The 20,360-nt window shown below is 54.4% G+C and overlaps 1 protein-coding gene across 1 annotated transcript in view; it reads left to right on the top strand.

Moving 5' to 3' along the window:
* Window positions 1-8,285: 8,285 nt before the first annotated feature.
* ARRDC1 (arrestin domain containing 1) overlaps window positions 8,286-20,360 on the top strand; it is a 34,542-nt gene continuing 22,467 nt past the window's right edge. Inside the window, exon 1 of the mRNA XM_065648836.1 lies at window positions 8,286-8,477. Coding sequence (XP_065504908.1) covers window positions 8,360-8,477 — 118 coding nt within the window. The 5' untranslated portion in view covers window positions 8,286-8,359. The remainder of the gene's footprint in view (window positions 8,478-20,360) is intronic.

Consider the following 20,360-nt stretch of genomic DNA (forward strand, 5'->3'; position numbering starts at 1 on the left):
CCACAGTGACCATCCCTGCAGGGCTGTGGCCACGTTTCCAGCGCAGGGTCATCTCCCCGTGGTGATACCTTGTGTGCAGGCACCCATCTGAGGAGCTGGGAAACCAGAAAATGGGACCCCACAGGGTGTTCACACCAGAGGAGTCACCTGACTGTGTGTGGGGACAGTGACAAACTGGGTCCAGGGAATTCAATTTCTTCTTCAATCTTTACTGCCTGCAGTTGCTGAGAAGCGATGCCAGTGATGGGATATCATGAGCAGGAACGCTCTGCAGAGGATGATGAAATGCTATTGCCATAATGTCTTTGTCTTTTTCAAGCCCATTTTGTTGAAGCTCTTTGCAGCAATGCAGGTACTTGGGTTGCAAGTGGTGAAATTCTAACAGCAGAGCTTGCTAAGGGAAGCAGGGACAGGTTGAGCTGTAGCTGTGCTCTTGTCAGGCAGGTGTCTGGTGGAGAAATGCTTCAAACCCAAATAAAGCAATTTATTCTGGTGCTGCTCCAGCCTCATAACTGTGAAAACAAAGATCAAATGCATTTGTTGGCCTTGATGCACATTGCAGGAGGTATTTGTGCTGGCATAGCTATATTAGTGGCTGAAATGTGTGGCACGTTTTAGGAGGACTCTGTAAAAATAGCTGTAGGTAGAGCTGGGCTGGGATTATTTGCCCACGGGAGGAGCGTGCAAAGGTGATGGGTGCTGTTGGGAAACAGAGCTGCTCGTGAAAGAACTGGCTTTGCCCTAAACCACCTCGAGCTCACAGGGAAGGTGGGGAAATACAACTGTGATGCTGTAGTTTAGGGAAAGTAAAAGTTGTGACAGATTTGGCAACAGCTGATCCATGAGGCAAACTCCAGCCTCCAGAAGGGTGGTGAAATAAGATAGATCTGGGGACATTCAGCTAGAGTGATTTTTGTCTTCTCTGTGGTACTTAATCCACGACATGGACCCACACTGCGCCTGGGATGTTTCCACCTCACCCACATGTTCAAGGGAGCTGAAGCATTCTGTTAACTATCCTAAAGCAGGCATAGCATGTCTTTTCCCTCCTTGTCCTCACATAAGGGTCCCATGGCTTGTTACACCAGCTCTTCAGTGCCTACCATGTCCTTCAGCGTGTCTTTCTCCCGTCTCCCCAGCATTTGGGGAAAGGACAGGCCATCAGGTCACTGTATGTCTGCCCTGAGCTGCCTTTCTGTGCTGACTAGTTGTGCTGTTTTAACACACTGATCTGCTCTTGGCTTTGGTATAATGGGCGAAACTCCTAGATCCTCATGTGTGGCTCTCCAAGGCGTGTGCTCTGCACTCCCTGGATGTTTCTCTGCCTCTTTGCTGCCAGGTGTCACCCTCCTACCTCCCCTGGATGCTGCAGGCTCTTGCCACTGCCTCTCAGTCCCTTTGGGATGCTGAGCCAGGACAGGTCCCTGGGATGGCACAGTGGCTTCAGCTGACACTGTCCCAGTGGGTGAACTGGGTGACGGTAGCCTGGCAGGTTCTCCCATAGAGGCAGTGTGGGGGGAGAGGACAGGGACATGCAGAAGGTCACCATGCTCAGCTCCCACCAGCGTGAGAAGTGTGGAGACAGAGCAGCTACCAACAGCTTTTTGCCTTCACTTACCCCATGGTGCAGATGCCAGCTGCTTCCCCAGGGCAGTTTTGCGCCCAGGCCCAGCCCTGAGCCACACCAAAATCATGTGTGTTTTCTTCTGTCATCTCGCACCCACAGTGGATCCACTTGGTGGGCTGGACAGTTGTCCTCTGCAGAGACCTGGGGGCTGCTGGCAGGTACAGTCTCAGGAGCTGCTCCTAGAACCTGTCACGAGCTTCTCTGTCCTCTGCTTGTATCCCCTTGGGGACAGCGGGTTTGATTTTTGCCAACTAGCCCAATACAAGGACCACAAAGCAACTGGCTGCGCAAATATCATTGTTGCCTGGTCGCTTGGTGAAAATGGGTTGTAGACCCACCTTCAACCACTTTACTTGCCACCAGCTCAGCTGACAGTGTCACACAGATGTGGGAGACATGCAGCACATGGTTCTAGCATGGGCAGAGCCTCCATCAGCTCCTCGTGTGAGTAGCACGGTGCTGATGTGTGGCTGGGACAGACAGTGCTCATGTCGTGGCACTGGAGGACTTTTTAATGACAACTCCTGCTCCGGCCGAGGCAGGTTTGTCAGATGTGACTCACCTCCTGCGTGACAAGTCTGGCTGGCCTCAGACCAGTGACCTTTGAGTCTTGCGTATTAGGTCATGAAAACCCAAATCAATAATGACTGTGGAAAGGGAAATATCGTATGAGGGGCAATCCTGGAACAGCTGTGCTGTGAGCAGGGGGTGAGAGCTGGGATGAGCACGGGTATGAACAGCAAGGTGCAGTGGTGGGGGACACCTGTGCCTCCTGCTTTTCCACCCAGCATCCACCCATGATGCAGCCAGCCAGCAGACTCTTTTGGAAAGCATTACTTCACAAAGAAAAATGTTCAGCGGGTGACGGTGCCCCCGGGGCAGAGCATGGCTCTGGCAGCAGCTTGGGCTGAGAGATTAACTCCTGCACGCCGGGCTCTGGTGGCTTTTGGGTTCAGCCTGTGGGGTGTCCTTGGGGTCAGCGCTGCTGGTGTGTGGTCTTGTTCCTCACCCAGGCCCTGGGTGATGGGAAGGGGCTCTGCACATAGATGAGCCTTATGCTCGAGACGTGTGCGTGTGTGTGTGTTCAGAAGGGGACCCTGAGCTGTGTAACTGGGTGTTGCACTGCTCACGCTGCTGGAGCCACTTGCAGCAGCAGGCGGGGGCGAGGGGTCAGTGTCACCCTGAGCCTTGGTCCTCTGGATGTGTCCGCCCCTGCACCAAGACGTGGTTTGGCTCAGACATCCCACTCAGCATGTGCCAAGACGGTTGTTCTCTGTGTTCCTGTGGGAGTAGCTGCTGGGACATGTTTCTCCATGCTGGGGTTGGATGTTTTTTTGCTCTGGACACGTGGAGTGACTGATGATGGGCAGGAGAATGAAGTGTTTCTCTTGGCAGAGGTTGAAAGATGTGTGCTGAGAGAGGGAATGGGATTCTCAGTGAGATGGCAAAGGCAGCTGGGGTGGGAGAGGAGCATGGGTGCTGTGTGGTGCTCCTACCCCAGGGCTCTCAGGTTGGGTTGCTAACATGACCCTTGGTGCACCACCTCCTCTCCCCAGACACTTTCCTGGGCTATGTGGAGGGCTGAGGGATTTCTTGGAGGTTTTTGTACCTGGCATCTAAGGCAGGGTCCATCCCACAGCTTTTTATCAGCTAGAGGTGGGATATCTGGGTTCATCAAGCAAATTAATTCTGGCAGAGGGCTGCTGGGCCACACAGACACTCTCTTCTAGCTGGTGGCTGCGGTGGTCTCATCATGGGTGCTGTCTTCCGTCCCTGGCTATTCATCACTGCCTCTCTGGAGGTTATCTCCACCACAGCCAGCAATGTGGGAATGCTCCTCAGCTATTTCTGGGCAGAAATGAGTGGATTTGGGTGAAAGTGCTGCAGCAGGCGAAATGGTGGACTTTGCATGGGAGCGGCTGATGGGATGTCCCATCTCTGGTGAGTCTGCTGTGGGGCACAGTCCTGCTGTGCCATCCTCCTCCCCATCCCACACTGAGCAACAGGGGCTTTGCCAGCGAAGGAGAGATCAGAAATCCAGGCAGTGCGATTAGAATTATAATAATAGTAATTAATGCTTTGCCTCTCTCAAAGGATTTTCTAGTGAGGCTTGCCAGGTGCTGGCTGGGCATTAGCCGATTAAAGCAATATCACCCACGTGAAGGGGACGGGTGCCAGCTGGGTGACACCACAGGGGCTCGGCTGGGGGCTTGATCTCTGCCCTCATCTTCCTTCATAGCTTGAGGGGAAGATTAAAAGGGAGGAGTTTGGGAGGGATGGCCCTGAATCGGCCCCCTTCCCCAGGGATGAGAGTTAATCTATGTGAGGAAAACAGGCCAGGGGCACCTGTGTGTTACCTGTGGATGCTCGTCTGGTCTTTAGTGATGTGAGCTCAAGGGCTTGCGCGTACCTTTGTGTGCATTTGGGGATAAATACTCTAATGCATCCACTCCTGTGTGTGCATGTGTCTGTACGTGGGAGGCTGCTCCTGCATGCAGATTTCCATTGACACACAAATGCCGGTACGTGGGCTTGTGTAGACACAAACCAGCACAATAACTCAAAGGCCGGAGAAAATGCTTTACGGGGAGAGACGTGAGGGCTCAAATTGATTGGTTTATCACGGAGGTGTCTTGATTTTGGTGTGTAAGTACCATCACAAGGAGAAATTACTTGGCACTGAAGGACTTCTTAATGTCAGAGAAAGACAGAAGAGGAACCAGCGGCTGAAGCCTGCCCAAGTCAGACTGAAAAGCAGGAGTGCGTGTTAGCAGCAAAAGGGATGAGCAGCAGAAGCAAATTGCCAAGGGACACGGCAGGGGGGGTTTGTTCCTTTGTGAAGGGCAATCTTGTCTCTCTGGTGGAGATGCCTCAGCCAATACATTCTGTGCTTGGGCATACAGTGTGAGGGTAAGCAGATGATTTTTTTATTATGCTATTACAGCCTCATATTTTTTTTACCCTCGCTCCTTGAATGAGGCCAGGAATGCTGTCTCGGGATACAGGGTCATGAAGCATCCACGGGATGGAGCCAAAGATGCCACCCGGCCCCCTCGCAGGGCCCTGATCCCTTAATGCTCTTCTCATTGCCCCCAGGAGCAGGGCTGGTGGCCCTGCCATCTGGGAGGTTTGGTGTGACCATGGGGACCAAGGAGAGGCTGTTCCAGGAGCAGCCGGGAGCTGCTGTAGAGCCCTGGGACATCGAGATCCCAGCGCTTTGTACACCACAGGTGGGACACTTAGCCCCGATGCCACCGTGTGTGCTTGGGAAAGATGCCTGCGAGCTGCCTGACCAGCCCACAGCCCCTGCACCCACAGAACGGAGGAGACGGGGACCTTGGCCATGGCTTCTGGCCGAGGAGAGGGCGGGTGTGCAGGCAGGTGTGGCTGAACAACACTACGTGTGCATGGGTGAAAGGTGCCAGCCGGACAATAATGAGTCATTGGCATTGCTGCTAGTACCGGATGACGTGGTTGACTGATCAGCTGAGTGGAGCAGGGAACTGATTTGGAAAGGTAACAAACATAAGCGTAGTATAAATATACTGGTATTGTGGATTTTATATACATATATAGGTATATAAAATAGTTAGCAGTGGTGTATATAGCGTAACTATATCAGCAGTGAGCCCTTCATGGGCTTGCTGTTCGTATATATGTATTTTAGTCCAAGGGAAGCTTAGGAAACCAACTTCCTTGGCTGTGCTGCTGCTTTGTCTCTTCCACCAACACATCTGTTTCGGTGCTGGACCTCACAGGGTGCAGTGGGCTGACCCAGTAGAAAGCAAGTCCCCCACTCAGCCACTCACTTGCTCTCCCCAGCAGGATGGAGGAGAGGTTGGAAGAGCAAAAGTGAGAAAACTCCTGGGTTGAGAGACTCCTCATCTGCTTGTCACGGAGGGGTTGGAGAGCAGGGCAGGCCAGGAACGTCCCCAGGGCACTGGGCACACCCCGCGGGGCTGGCCCATCTCCCCAGCACCCACGTACTCAGAAGCGACAGAGCAAGTGGAAATGATCCAGCAAACTACAAATTGCCCTGGGGGTAACGTGCTGCTGCCTCACCCAGAAGTGTTCACATCATTAAACCCGCTATCAGTCACGGCTCAGGTATTCCCGGGCATTTCTGCGGTGCTGCCCCCGAGGACTCCTGAGTCCCTCGCACGGCTCAGCCCTGCTGGGTGAGATGATCATGTTCAGCGCAGGGGAAACTGAGGCACAGTCAGGTGGTTGAAGCTCATCTGAGCTGCGGGCAGAGCGCGGCTCAGGTGCCAGTGGGGGTGTTTTATTGATAAATGTGTTTGTGTTTTTTCTTTTTTCATAATTACTATGTTCTTTGTCAAGAAATGTCATGTTCCTTGAAGTCAGGGGAGCACGGTGACATCCGAAAGGAAAATTTTGTTGTAAACCAGGCTTGATGTTTCTTTTTTTCTCTGTTTTAAAGTTTCCCTTTTAATAAGGGAAAAAGGAGGAAGTCAGAGCAGACAGAACCCAGAGGAAGTGAGATTTCCCATCACCAGAACAAACCCTTCAAAACTTTTTTTTAAGTAAAAACAATGGTCCAAAATAGCAGGAAAGTGAATCTTTTGCAGTTTACTAAACATCCTTAGCGCTTTTTTTTTTTTTACCCAGTCTGAATGTCAGTGCTGGTGACTGCGCACGCAATTAGATAACAGGGGTGACTCTGGGGCGCATGTAGATGAGCAGGAATGCAAAGACACGTTTGACTCCAATGAGTAAAATCCTCCTGAACTCAGCACCCCTGCGTCATGCACAGGGAATGGCAGGGGCCCTGGCACCTCAGGCATCAAATGTATTGAATTATACCCATCTAGTTGCATCTGACAAACTGCAGACCGTGGTGTAGCCATGGTCAGGGGGGTGGATTAATGCTGTGGCATCGCTGCCGGCCATGTCACGGGAAGGGCTCCCACGCTGGTGTCTCAGCACACTGTCTTGCAGTACTGTAGCTGTGCCACAGCGAGCACAGCCGTGGCCTGGGTGCCTTTGTTCGGCTCCTGGCGCAGGAATCCTTTTGATTCACGTTGTGACCTTGGGTGAGCAACTTCACTGTGTTTAAAATTAACTTTTCTGCAAACAAGGCGCGTAAATCCCTTTGCGTCCGGAGAGCTGCGGTGCAGCACGAGTGGCTTGGTTTTGGTGACGGGGATTTTTCACCCTCAGATGTCCCTCTCTGTGATGAGGGTGCCAGTGCTGACCCAGTAACGGGGCAGACCCAACAGTGCACAAAGCCACTTTCCGTGGGGGAAGATGGATCAGTAAAATCTGTTGTAGCGCAGGTTGCTGTCACCTCCCCCAATTTGTTTGTGTTTTGCTGGCAGAGCTGAAAAGAGGCTGCAGAGTCTGATGAAAGAGGCTGCAGGCTCGTCTTACACAAAAAAGACTGGAGAAAATCGGGGTGCGTATCCTGGCAAAACAAAGGCTAAGGGCAGCACAAGGAGAGCGGTGTGCGGATGCATCCCCGGGAGATGAGCTGCTGAAAGCCTTGGCACAAGACCGCAGGGGTGTACGTTGCCTGTGACTACACGCAGGCTGGAAAAATAAGAAGTAGCTTTTAAACACCACGGAGGAGGCGGGGGGGGCCTGAAAGAGCTTCCCAGCAGGAGCCCTGTGCGCTGGGAATACACAAACTCCTTTGGTGCTTTTTCGAGGGGTTTTACACTGCACCATAAGGAGCGTCCCACAGCCTCGCGTGCCCGGGCTGGCATCACTGCAGGTCTGTGGGAGGATGTCTGTCTGTCCAGCAGGGTCTGGGTGGGTGTGCGCTGCGGACACACAGCCCATTTTACACTTATTCATTCTGCCCGTGTATGCAGCTTGCTTGTCGGCGGCCGGGAGGCCTCGCCAGGAGGTGCCTTCCCCCAGCGCTGCCTTTGGTGTGGGTTTTACAGATGTTTTTTATGCAATCACGCAGTGCTGGGGGGGGGGGAACACGGCAAGTGTGATGTGCTGCTGACCCCCCGCTCCCTGGGGTGCCCGAGCTGGTCACACACCTTCACCCCACTGATCTGTGGGGAGCACGGGGCAGCTGTTTACCCCCCACGGAATGTCAGGGACTGGAAGGGACCTCAAAAGCTCATCCAGTCCAACCCCCCAACCGGAGCAGGAACACCCAGATGAGGTGACACAGGAAGGTGTCCAGGCGGGTTGGAATGTCTGCAGAGAAGGAGACTCCACAACCTCCCTGGGCAGCCTGGGCCAGGCTCTGCCACCCTCACCGGGAAGAAGTCGGGACCTCTCTATGTGCCTCTTGCTAGATAATTAAGTGACTTGAGTTATAAAAATAGGAGGGGGGGGCAGGTGACAGCTGGGCCGGGAGAATTACAGGAGGAGGAGATCAGCTCAGAAGGAGCAGCGGGAGGCAAGATGGCCCCACGCCGGGGCAGGGCAGCCGGCTCCTTCCCTCACAGCCCGGCCCCACAACCGGCTCCTTCCCTCCCAGCACAACCCGGCCCCACAAGCGGCCCTTTTCCTCACACCCCGGCTCCGTAACCAGCTCAGTCTCCTCACGCCCCCGCTCCATTAGCAACCCCGGCCCTCACAGCCCGACCCCACCGGCCGCGCCTTCCCCGAGGGCCCGCCCCGCCCCACAGCGCGGAAGGGGCCGGGCCGGGGCGGGGCCGCCCGCCGGGGCAGGGACGTCGCGGGCCGGCGCGGCGCGGCAGGTAGCGCTGCCGGCGGAGCGGGCCGGGCCGGTCGGGACGGCGCTGGACCATGGGGAAGGTGCAGCTGTTCGAGATCCGACTGAGCGAGAGCCGCGTCGTCTACAGCCCCGGAGAGCCGCTGGCCGGGACCGTCACCGTGCGCCTGTCGGGCTCGCTGCAGTACCGAGGTGAGCCCGCGGCCTGCCCGCCGCCTCCCGGGCTGGGGGAGCCCCCTGCCCGCCTCCCCCGGGCGGCGGGGCCGGGGTGGGCCCGGCCGGGACTCCGCCGCGGCGGTACCGGGAGAGCCCGGGGAGTGCGGGGTCCCCTCGGCCGGGGGGCGCGGGGAGGAGCCGGGTTCCCCCTCGGCGCTGGGGAGCGGGTGTTCCGGGGCTCGCACCTCGGTTCTCGTGGGGCGGCCGGGGGGCGGAGCGGCGGGGCTGGTAGGAGCAACCTGCTGAATTATTTCCTCTTACTTTTTGCTCCCATCCCACAAAAAATCCACTCTCCCTGTCCCCCCCCACCCCCCAAAAAAAAGGCAAACAAGCAAAAAACAACCCCAAACCGCCACCCCACCCCCTCCCCGGCAAACAAAAAAAATACAAAACGAAGCCAAACCAGCACGGACTTGTTTCACAGGAGCCTTCGAAGCTGGTGGGTGCCCAGGGCGGTGGTACCGCGGCGTGGCCGCCGGAGCCTGGTCCCCGTGTCCAGCCCTTCCCGGAGCCCTGCGGCCTCCCTGGGCTCCGGCGTGGCCGTGGTGGTGGCCCCTGGACACCGGGCCCTTGTGCTCCTGGGTCCAACCGGGCACCGAAACATGTTTTTTGTGGGAGGAGGCGAGGAGGAGCCGGGCGATGTGATGTCCTGGCTGGCAGCTGCACCTGCCGCAGCAGGAGGGGTGACCGCTGGTTTGCGAGCGACCGTTTCGTAACGTCTCGAATGAGTTCGAACGTTTTGAGTCGTGGAAGTACCGGTTTGGGAGCCGTCCAGGTCCTGTGCGTGCCGAGATCAGTGCCTGCCCGCAGTCTCTGCTGTGTTGGGGGTGCAGGGGGTACCTGGGGTGCGTGGGTGGCTGTTACTCCAGGTGAGACCCGGGCCCTGGTGCTGGCTGGTGCAGCCGGTCAGGGTGGGGGGACAGGGATGGACTGGGGCGAGATGAGCTGCTCGGTTCAGATCTTCCCAACTGGGAACTTGCTCTTCCACACTAGAGACGTAATTTGAGTTTACAAGTTCGTTTGGTTCTCAGTGCCATGGAAATGCAAACTGATTTGCTGTTTTCCCTGAGGTTGTCTTGCTTGCTTCTTCCTTTATAACAAATTATTGCGGGGGGGGGGGGGGGAAACACCAAACAATGGAAAATGTGAAGTTTCTTGAACAGAGACGTCAGCCTGGATGATGGTGCCTATGCTTGCCCATGTCTTGCTTTCGCGAGCACCTCTCCCAGTTGTCTGCAATAGCTTTTTGGAAGGTTCCTCAGGAAAAAATATCTAGGACAAGTGCAGACTTGTAGCCTGTTTAACTCTACTCTGAGCGAAACAGTTGCACATCCAGCGTTTTCTCTCCTCGGAGGGTGCTCTCAGCAACACTTCTTTCAGCAAAGATGTTCATAACAAACTGTGGCTGACTTCCATCCTTGGCCCATCCCATTGACTCCCACCCCTGCTCCTGAAGGCACCTCTTAGGCGAGACGAGAGCGTTTGGCCTCGGAGGGCTCAGTTGTGCTGGCCCCTTGTGCTGCCAGCTGGCCATGGTTATACTTTGGTGTTGCCTCTACAATTCCCATCTTGGAGAGGACCTGCCAGGTTCTCCCCTACCCCAGATCTCCTTTGCTTCCCGGCGTGCTGCAGCTGGTTGTTGTGGGGAGGGAGGAACGTGTGTCTTTGTTCTGGACCTTCTTTCTGCTTCTTTATTGCTTTCACTCTGAAACTTCAGGGTCAGGGGTAAGTATTGGTCCTGAAGCCAGGAGGGGTTTTGCTCTTGGACCTGGTGTTTGATGCTGATGCAGGGGTTTTGGGAAGAAGCCGGGCAGTTAAGCAGGGCTCTGGGAGAGCTGGCAGAAGCACTGAGCCAAAATCTGAGGCGGGCCGTGTGTGGCTGTTCCTGCTGCTTCTCTGCGGAGGTGACCAGAGCAGCTGTTTTGGGCTGAGGTCCCTGCAAATTGGCTTCACCAGCTGGGGCAGAAACTTTCCATAACTGGTGTCTGAACCTGCCCAAATAAGTCACGTCAGGGTGTGATACCAACATCTGCAGAGCAGCACAAGGTGACTCTTTGCTGTGTATCCTCCCTGCTGCTCTGTGTCTTATGGTCTCTGGTGTGTAAACACTCCGCGCTGGGGCTGGTGGTCTCTCGGATGGGCTCCCTCTCCTTCTGGCTGAAGGAAATGTGTCTCCCCCAGAGCAGGAGGCTTGTGTAGCTGCTGAAACATCCTTCTTGGTGTGACAGCAGACAACTACTTACGGAAGGAGGTCTTAAAGGGACTGGGCAGCCCTGTTGAGCTCCACGAGCTCAGCAGCAGAGACCTCAGACAACCTCTGATGTGCTGGGGCTTTCTGCTGGGGTGTGGGGAGAGGTAGGTGGCATCAGTTTATGTTATACAGTATATACACCTACACCTTCTATGACCAGCAATGACTTCTCAGGCTGACAAACAGCTCCCAGGAGAAGACATGAAGTCCTCACCCACTGCACTCTGTCCTACAGCACCAAGACTCGGTGCTTTCCATTTCCTCAGCTGGACCAGTCTGGTGTGCAGGTGGCTCTCAGTGTTGTGGTTTTGGAGATCGCAGATGCAAACAAGCCTGCAGATGACTACTTCACACGGTAGCTTGTTTTATGGCTGTTGGAAATTGCAGCTTCTGAAAGGTGGACAATACAAACAAACAAAGCTCCTTCTGCCTTGCTAAACACACTGGAAACCTTGGGTCATAGGAAAGTGTAACTGGAGACACACCTTTCAGGATCATAAATGCTCCCACCTACGCTGGCTTCCTCGCCAGCCCTGCTGACTAACAATAAAGGCTGTTCAGTAGCACATAATCTTCAGCTGACCATGTGGCAGTGTCACAAAGGACAACTGGCCTTTGGAGACCCACATAGACCTTCTAGGGAGACACACATATCCGAACCGGGGTGAAGGTCCTTCCCTGAAAACTTGCGAGCCTCAAGGGAGAGTGCTGATGGGAATGCAGAATTCCCAATCATTGTGCCTGACCTGCTGGGTAAATCATCAAACAGGGGTGTACAAAGAATAATTAATCTTAACAGGAAGCTGGCGCTGGGACAGCTGGAGATGGCATTAATTTGGGGGGAAGGAAAAGGGAAATAAGTTCTCTCCGAGCAGGGCAGGAGTGTGCTGGAACAAAGGCTTGTGCTGCCTGGGGATGCTGGAGCACTTTCCTCTCAACTCTGTGGTGTCCAGGGGCCATGAAGATTATTTCAGTCGTGCTGCCTGCCATTCAGCGAGGCTTCTCGCAGGCAGAGCTGTAATGTTAAAATAACAGCCCTCTCTCCTGGGTCACTAAGACTAAAGAAACTGCAAGTGCTTTCTGGAGCAGATTTCAGCGTTTTGCTATTCTCTACTCTATTATTTAGCTGTCTAGGTTTATGCAGTGATGACTTGACTTTAAAAATCACTCCCTTGAACTGCAAAGCTCCAGACACAAGTACCTACGTCTGTTCATGCTCTCGAAGTACCCAGGTTCATAATTCCCATTTCTGCAGAGCAGAGAAGCTGTGAATCATAATTTCCTCTCTAATCTTAGATGTAGTAAATATTCTCACATCTCAAATGGAGAACTGAGAAAGCTAGTGGTGAAGGAGGAGATTGAAAAGCAGGTCACTCAAATCCCAAGTCATGTCCAAACTAAAAGATGACTTGTGCTTCCCTAGGGGGGCAGTGGGGAGAAGCTTGGGTTTGGCTGATGTGTAAGGTGGTTCTGACGTGCACGTAACCTGTGCCCTTCCTGGTGGGAAGAGATGACACCGAAACACTGTGTTGGCCACGATCCTCTGCACCAATTAACCTCTGAAACAGAGGAAGACATTGTTCATGCAGACAGGCTGTGGTTTGGGCTGCTTGGGAAAGTGATATTGAAAGGATGGATTCAGTCCCTGGTTAGTAAGTCTGAAGCTTGCTCTATCCAGACATGGAAGTTTGTCTTCTGTAAAGGTGGATTTGAAATTTTTGTGCTTGACACCTATATTAATATGTCATTGGGGTGGGAGGGACCCCACAACTGGTCTCTGCCTTGGAGTGCGGTTTGGACCCAAAGCTGTCACTACCCCGGCAACACCAGCAGTGCCGGTGAGGTCCTTGAGCCGTCTGGCATCCGCTAGCATCGGTGGGCACCAGGACATGGTGAGGCTGGCACTGATGCACAGGAACGCTCGTATATCGTTCCGCAGCATCGCTCCGGCAGGCTGGATGGCTCCTGCTTTGGAGAGGTGGATTAACTTTCTTTTCTCATTGTCTGGAGTGAGACAGCGGGGAGCTGTGTGGCCAAGTCTGTCTGAGGCTGTGGAACAAAAGAGGGATTTTTGCTTTCCTGGCTGGCTCGCTGCTAGAGCTCCAACTCCTCTGGAGTCAATAACTAATCACGAGATTGTTTTGTGTCTCATGTCACTGCAGTGTGTGCCTCTCTCTGCTGCTCCCCCCGCCCGCGCACCACTTGTGCTCATCTGAAAAGCTCAGTTTGCCGTTTTCCTTGGCGAGGAGACGTGCTACGGCCTCCCATCTCTTGTTTAACAAAATGAGAGAACAAGTGGAGTGGAGTTCTGTCTGTCTGATTTGCTTCCAAGTGTGACAAACGGGATGCGAGTGCTTCTTCCTTCCCTGGAGCAGCGCAGAGCTGGTGGACATGGAGCTTGTCGTTCAGGGCTGCAGTCAGGTAGGCAGCAGGGAGGCTCCCTGGCTGGGAGGAAGGAGTCTGTTGGTTTCCATCCCTCTTTTCCAGAGGCAGATCTCCATCCCTGGCAGGGTCGGGCGAGGAGGAGCAGCGGGGAGGGCAGTGGCTCGGGCCAGCCCCTCTGCCAGCGGAGGTGTGGGACACGCTCTGTCGTAACCTGTGCAATACCTTTTGCTGAAAGTCATCCCTCAGGAAGAAATACATCTGTAGAAGCCATGTAGCTGCCACTTGACTTGGCAAAGTCTTGCTAGAGGCTGTCACGGCCCAGAAGAGTAGGACAGATGTGCGGACCATTCTCTGCCGTCTGGAGAATGAGATGCTCAGGCTCTTCCAGGAGAAGAAAGGCCATGGGATGGTCGGGTTGTGCTGCGAGGCTGCTGCCAGCCCGACTTGTGCAAAAGTGTAGAGAAAGGTGCTCTGCCAGGCGTTGGGGCAAGTGCTGCTGAAACAGCCTGGCAAGCGCACCAGGGGCTGGGGTTTGATTTGGTGCCACTTTTCTTGAGGGCTGATTGCTGAGATATCCAATGTACAACCTTTAGGCTACTGTTGTGACCTCCAGAGTCTGGCAAGAGGGATTGCTATGGAAGTTAATTACCTCTTTGTGCTGCTCTTAAAATCTGTCACTCTTCAAATCTCCTGTGTGGAAGCGCAAACTGCTTGGGAGAGGAGAATATGAGCAAAGGACCAGACTGCTGCCAGTCAGTGGATTTTTGCCTTTTGCACAGTTGTGTCTGTGCATGCTCTGAGCCCCTGGGTTGTGTCCAGGATCTGAAGCGGGAGGTGAAATGGCTTCAGACCACAAAGGTGTGTAGGCTTCTGTCCCCTTGTGATGGCTTTTAAATGGCAGCTTCACATCCCCTAACTCTTCGGCCAATTAAAGCCAGCTGGTGGGGTGCCAGTGGCAAGTGCAAGCTGGGTGTTCTGCCGTGAATAAGCTTGTAGTAGAGGCTTTTCACCAGCCGGTGGGTAGCTGTGCCTGGGTACCGCTTTGTCCAGCATCAGATACTGCGTCCGGAGCGGTGATCAATGCCATTAATGGCTTCAGCAAAGTCCCACAGGTGTATCAGGACCTTGAGATGCTGGATGATGATGGCAGAGAGGACATGGATGCTGCTTTTGACCCCCTTGACAAGATGAGGGTGGCAAGCTAGCACCAGCCTGGAATTATCTGGACACCTAGTTTAAGAAACACCCTGACCTTTGAGCACCTTAATCTTGATTAAAAATTGGACCTTACCAGATATCCGTAGCAAAAAGGCTGTTTCCAAGAAGCATGAATCATTTCTGGAGCACTAATGCTTTTAACTTCCAACCCTTTGTTCCTGCTGATTGAAACCGTGTTCTTGGTTGTCCTGGCTCCAGCAGCTCAGGCCAGAGGTTACGGTGCTGCAGCAGTTTGCTGTCCATCCCTCCCCAACACACCTGCCTGAATCCCAAATCCTCCCTGCAGTAAGGCTTGAATAAAACTGGCTCAGAAGGCAACATCTCCAGGGAGGAAAGCTCTCGGTCCCGAATGTTCTATATTCTGTCTGCTTGGACCTCTGCAGGTGTCCAGGCTGACCATGAGGACTGTCTTACCACCTTGTAGCATTCCTGGCATAGCGAGGATTTGTGATGGATCTTGTGCTCTGATAATAACAAGAACATAAGTCATTTTTCCAAAGTGATGATCTTGCTATAAATAGAGAATCCAGCTGCTCGCATTGAATGGCATCAAAGAAAATCATAGGAGCAGCTCTTACGCAGAATGAAGTGGATTCTGGCTGCTTTCTCCGAAATCGCTGAGGCTGGGGGAGGGGGATTTCCTGACAACCGAGATGTGCGAAAGCAACGCTCGAGAGCTCAAAGCAACGCTCGAGAGCTCGCAGTGGCGTGTGAGATGGTCAGTGGGGAGCAGGTGAGGCGATGCGGCTGGGATCTCCCGTCACACCATCCCAGCCGGCGTCCTCCTGCCTCCCCACTGGAGAACCTGCCTGCCCTGGTACCTGGGTTGCTTTTCTGCTTAGAAATAAGGCTTTTCAGGAAAAGGTGCTTGAAACCACCTCTGCTAAGAGAAGGGGAGCTGGCTCCGGGCTTGTGTCTGGAGCTGCAGCAGTGCTAAATCACTTGGAGGTGTCTCAGCAAATTCCAGCTGCTGACTTGCCGGCTGAGCGCCTGGAGCGGAGCAGCAAGGTAAGTGAGCGTTAATGCGGAGTTACACGTGGTTGCTTGTCCCCTGTGCTCTGCTGCTCTTGTATGTTGGCTGTAACCCCTCACACCAACACTGTTGTTTCCAGGATGGCTGAGCAGTCCTGAACTTGCTGCTTTAGTCCTCAGTCCCTTGGAGACACAGGCTTGCTCAGGACAACTGGTTGTGGCAATATTGTCTGTACTGGACTCTTTCAGCCCCAGGTGCATGTGGCGGGGTGTGTCCAAACTGGAAAAGGCCTTTTTCTGGCCGTCTGGGAGCTGAGCTGACTTTGTGAGTGCTCTTCCCTGAGGACAAGGAGTGAGTGCTGGAGAGTTTGTGCCCAGGAGCATCCCCGGAGCCCCAGGAGGGGATGGATGAGCATCAGCCCCTCTGCTGAGCACCTGCACTGCATCTGCAGGGCTGGCTGTCACTCAGAGGACCAGGCGATCTGTGTCAGACCGTGTTTTGGGTGGCAGTGAGGATCTCCCAAAATAAGCATCATCCAACAGGACTTATTGTAGCCTTAACCCCTAGACAAGTGTATCTGAGAGCCTCAGAAGAAAATGTGCGACCCGGTCCTGCAGCAGAGTTAGGCCCACAGGAGCCCTTGTGCTCTGGAATTACAGTAAGCCTGTTAAGCATGAATTTCCAGAACTCTTTGAAGCCTTTATTTAGAAAGAGCCTGAAAAGGGAGTAGGCTCTGGTGAATCAACCTCTTTGTGGTAAGGAGAGAAACCTGATCAGTCGGCTGTTTATCTGCCGGCAGCGCCTTTTGCACCCAGCGCGGAGGGGCGATGCTCCTGCAGCAGAGGGGCTGTTTGGGGGGGACAGCGTGTTAAACCTGCTCTGGGGTGTGGGAAGAACAGAGACGAGCTGGCTGTGGTCACAAACAGAGGTGTGTTCCCAGGACATCAGAGAGCTCAGCCTCCCTGTCTGATCTTTGTTGAGTCGCGGCTTGTTCTGCCAGCGAGGTGGGAGAAGGTGCCTGGCTTGGTTTGCTGGGAAAGAGCAGTTTGTTAATGAGTTTAAAGGGGCAGTTTGTTACAGCATGGACCTGGCTGGTCTTAAAGCACCCAGCAAATGCCTCCTGGGACCTGCAGCGCTGTGTGGTTGACTGCGGTGGGGTTTCTTGCCCAATTCTTCCTTTTTTAGACAGCCAACTCGAGTCTACCAGAATATCTTAACTGCTTTGGCCTAAAGCAGTGCTAAGTGCTGGGTGGAAACTTATTTCAGTTTGGGCAAGCTATTAAAAAAGAGGTCCCTCTCAGCCCAAGGGAGCGTGGCTGTGGTCCCTGGCTGGCTGAAGTGTTGAGAGCTGGCGAGTCCTGGTGTCCGTCCGCGTTCCTGCGAGCCGGGGTGAGCTGCTGGCTGTGCGCCACGCAGGGCAGCGGGGACCTGCATTCCCCTCCCACAGGGCTGTTCTATGGGCCGAACACTGAAGATTAGGATGCTCTGACTACTTCTGTATGTACAGCCTTGTTTTGCTTTGAAGAGCATAGCTTGCTCTTTTTGATTTTTTTTTTTTTCTCTTTGGTTGCGCAAGGCTCACGGGGCAAGTTTAAGTTGCCCAGATCCCTCAAGAAGGATGACAGTAAATTAGGACCTGCCTTATTCAAGGGATCATGAGTAAACCTTGTGTGGACCTCACTGAGATCCTAAATACGAGGTGTTTCTGGCTGCATCTGCTGCTCGGAGGTGCCGGTGCTGGCAGGGAGCCTGCAGGCCCTGCTCAGGACAGGGCTGAGACCAGAGCTGGGCTGTACAGAAAGGAGAACGAGGAGGAGAGAGCACTGGTGGTGACAGAGAACGTGTTATCTGCTGGGATCTGCTGGGTAACAAGCTGAGCTGCTCTTGGCCAGTGTGAGACTTGCTGCAAGCCTGGAGCTCAGTCCCATCCTAGTAAAAGTGCAGCCTGCTCTCTCATGGATGGGGCAAACAGAAGCGAGTCTTGAGCACAGCTCTAGAAAGGATGGCAGGCACAGTATTCTCCAAACATCAGTCTGACCCTCTCTGAATTTCTGTCCAGAGAAGCGGAAAGAAGTTTCTGAAGACTGAAAGTTGGCTTCATGCACCAGAGCGGTTGAAGATCCACATGAAACGCTGCCTCTATCTGCTCCAGCCTTCTGCTCCTCTGCAGCCTCTTTGTGTTTCCCTTCCAATACTCCGAGGGATGGGTATTAGGAGCGGAGGCTGTGGCTGCTGGCGGTGCGGCTGGGGTGGGTGGCTGGCATGGAGATACTCGTAGTGAGCTGCGAGATATGCCTCTCTCTGCTAAACACTCGCTTTCCCACAGTGCCTCCTGTCTCATCGGGCTGTTCCCAGCACTCAGGGGTGTCTGCATCTGCTGTCCTGGCTTGGGAGGAAGGGGCTGGTCTCTCAGTGTGCTGTGCTGGTGCTTGGTCACTGTCCTTGCATGTGGACCCGAGGGTTGGCATCATCGGCCCCAGCCCTGTGTGCGGCAGCAGGCGTGTGGAGCGGTTCTACTGCCACCTGTTTAGGATGGGGCAAGAGTTTTGGCTCCCAAAACCAGTCTGAGGTACAACTTTCTCTTTCCCCACTTCCTCCCAAGCCACCATCGAGGGATATTGCCTGTCTTGGCCTGTGGTGTGTTCGTTGGGAGCCTTGGCTCCAGCAGAGAGGCTGGGGTGGGTGGGATGGTGCTGGGGGGCAATAGCTGTGTAGCTGTATGTCCCTGCCACACCATGGGTGCAACTTCGTCTGCCCTTATGGGCTCCCAAAGCAGAATAACCCCATTCTTCCCTACCTCTCTACCCGGGCTATTTGGATGAGCAGCACTGGGATCTACATCAGTCTAAAGCTTTAAAAGAAATCCACCCAACTTGTCCTTTTGTTTTCAAGACTCAGTTTTGGAGAAGGGCTGCTGGGGGCGTCCTTTTTGGAGCGTGCTTGGCGAGCAGCAAGGCGGTTGTGACAGCAGCGTGGTGGGGATCAGGGTAACAGGCTGGATGGGTTCAGGGTAGCATGCTGGATGGGTTCAGCCCATCAGTCAGGCTCTGCACAAGGATGCTGCAGCGTTTTGTGCCTGTTGCTAAGGAGCTGCGGTTGCCTTTGGCAGCAGGACTGGCAGATCCAAGGCACAGACTTTGTGGCATGTGGCCATCCCCCTCCCGTGGCCCCTGTGGCCTTGTTTGGTGGTGAGTTTTCCACCCGCAGCCCAATGTGTGCAAGGACAGGCTTGTCAAACGTGCTCAACTGGGGATTTTGTTCCAGATGTTCAAGCTGACCCCCTTCCTCTGAGGGCAGCCGGCGTGCTGATAAAACACTGTGATGCTATAAATAAACCTTTCAGATCTGCGAGGGAGAAGAGCCTTTGGCTTGAACAGGAGCCCAAGAGTTTTCTTTCTTCCCTTGGGATGTATGTTGACCTCTGATTTTGGAGAGGAGCTGGAAAATGTGCGTTCTCCTGCTGCTCTCAAGAAAGTGCTGGAAGAGGGGAGAGGATTGACGTGCCTGGGAGAGGACTCGGAGATTTGCTGCTCTGTGTTTCTATGGGCACACACCTGCCCAGTCTCCCTTTGGAGACTTCTGCATTTTCCTGGAATAAGAACGTCCTCTGTGTGTCGATACTACTTGCATGGATGCGCTGGGCTGGACTCTGGCTAAAATAACTTGTGCGTAGCCAAAATGACTCTGGGTCACTTTGCCGTGTAGCAGGGCTGACACTCCCCTGTCGTTGCTACAGGTGGAGTTTTTACAGGCTGTTGAGGAGCTGGTCCGGCTTTCCCGCAGTGTGGGGCTGTGTTGGGTGGATCTGGCCTTTCTGCAGTTGTGTGGCAGACCTGGCTGGGTCCTCCTGTCTCATCCTGACAGCCCCCAAATACAGCCCTGCCGCTATGGCCAGGGAGAACAGGTGCTTCTAGCCCTTAGGATGGGTTTTGCTGAGCTGGGGTGTGCAGGACAGGCTCTGCTGCCCTGGAAATTGGCTCACGGAAGGGTCAGGGCCAGGAAGGGAGGGACTGTCCCTTCCACTGCTGATTTGGCTGGTCCAGGCACTTGCAGGGTACAGTGGGCAAGTGCCAGCGTTGGGGGGGAATGGCTGAGCAGCAGATCTTGCTTCTGGAGGTTAAATGATGCTAAAGGTTGTGCCAGTGCAGAGTGGGCTGCATGGTCCTGAGCCCCAGCTGGGCTTGTGCGTGGCAGGAGCGTTGCCCACAGGGACAAAGACGGGTCAAACTGTAGCGACGACTCAGTGTTTCACTTCGAGCCTGTCCACAGCCTCCGAGCAGAGAGCGGTGTTGGGTGTGACTCGTGCGATGGGCTGGCAAGCTGCAGGGGGCAGGATGTCCCCCTGGGTCTTGGGGACCTACATCAGTGTCCTGCTGTGCTGGTGTGGGAGTTGCTGCTCAATGTGTGTCAGCTCCATACAGGTTACCTCCTGGGGCCCAGCTATGGGCTTGGGTTTGAGTTGAGAAGGGAAGTGTGAACCACTCTTCTAGATGACTCCACATTAGAGGCCAAATCCCTTTCCTGCCCCTGTGCTGGGCTCTTGGGACAGAAGAAGAGTTGTAGTTTTTGATGCGTCCCTTCCCCACCTCAGAAAACCCCAAACCAACCAAACTGTCAGTGTCTCCTTCCCTCCGCCGCTGGCTGTTGCCTGTCCCTGTTGCGGCGGGTGTGTGACACAGATGGGACCTGAAGCTGGAGAGGTCACCTGGGACTGGGTCTGGCCCTGCTGCCAAGTGCAGGGTGGCTGCTGAGACTGCGCGCCCAACACGTGCCTGGATTTTGGAAGGAGGGATATGCACGTACGACCTGCTGCTGGCAGGGAGAGGGATGCGTGTCCTCTGCTTTCCTCTCGCCAGAGATGCAGCGCCAGCTCCTGTGAGGAGGGCAGCACGCTGGGGCACCGGGAAAAGTAATTTGAAGTCTACGGCTGCTCTCCTTAAGTCACCTTGGAAGAAGGCAGACGTGCCCAGCTCCTGGCATCTCTATTTTTACTTTGTGCAGAGATGGATATGACTGAGCTGTCCCCTTTTAT

Source organism: Caloenas nicobarica, chromosome 19 (assembly GCF_036013445.1).
Source record: "Caloenas nicobarica isolate bCalNic1 chromosome 19, bCalNic1.hap1, whole genome shotgun sequence".
Lineage (NCBI taxonomy): Eukaryota > Metazoa > Chordata > Aves > Columbiformes > Columbidae > Caloenas > Caloenas nicobarica.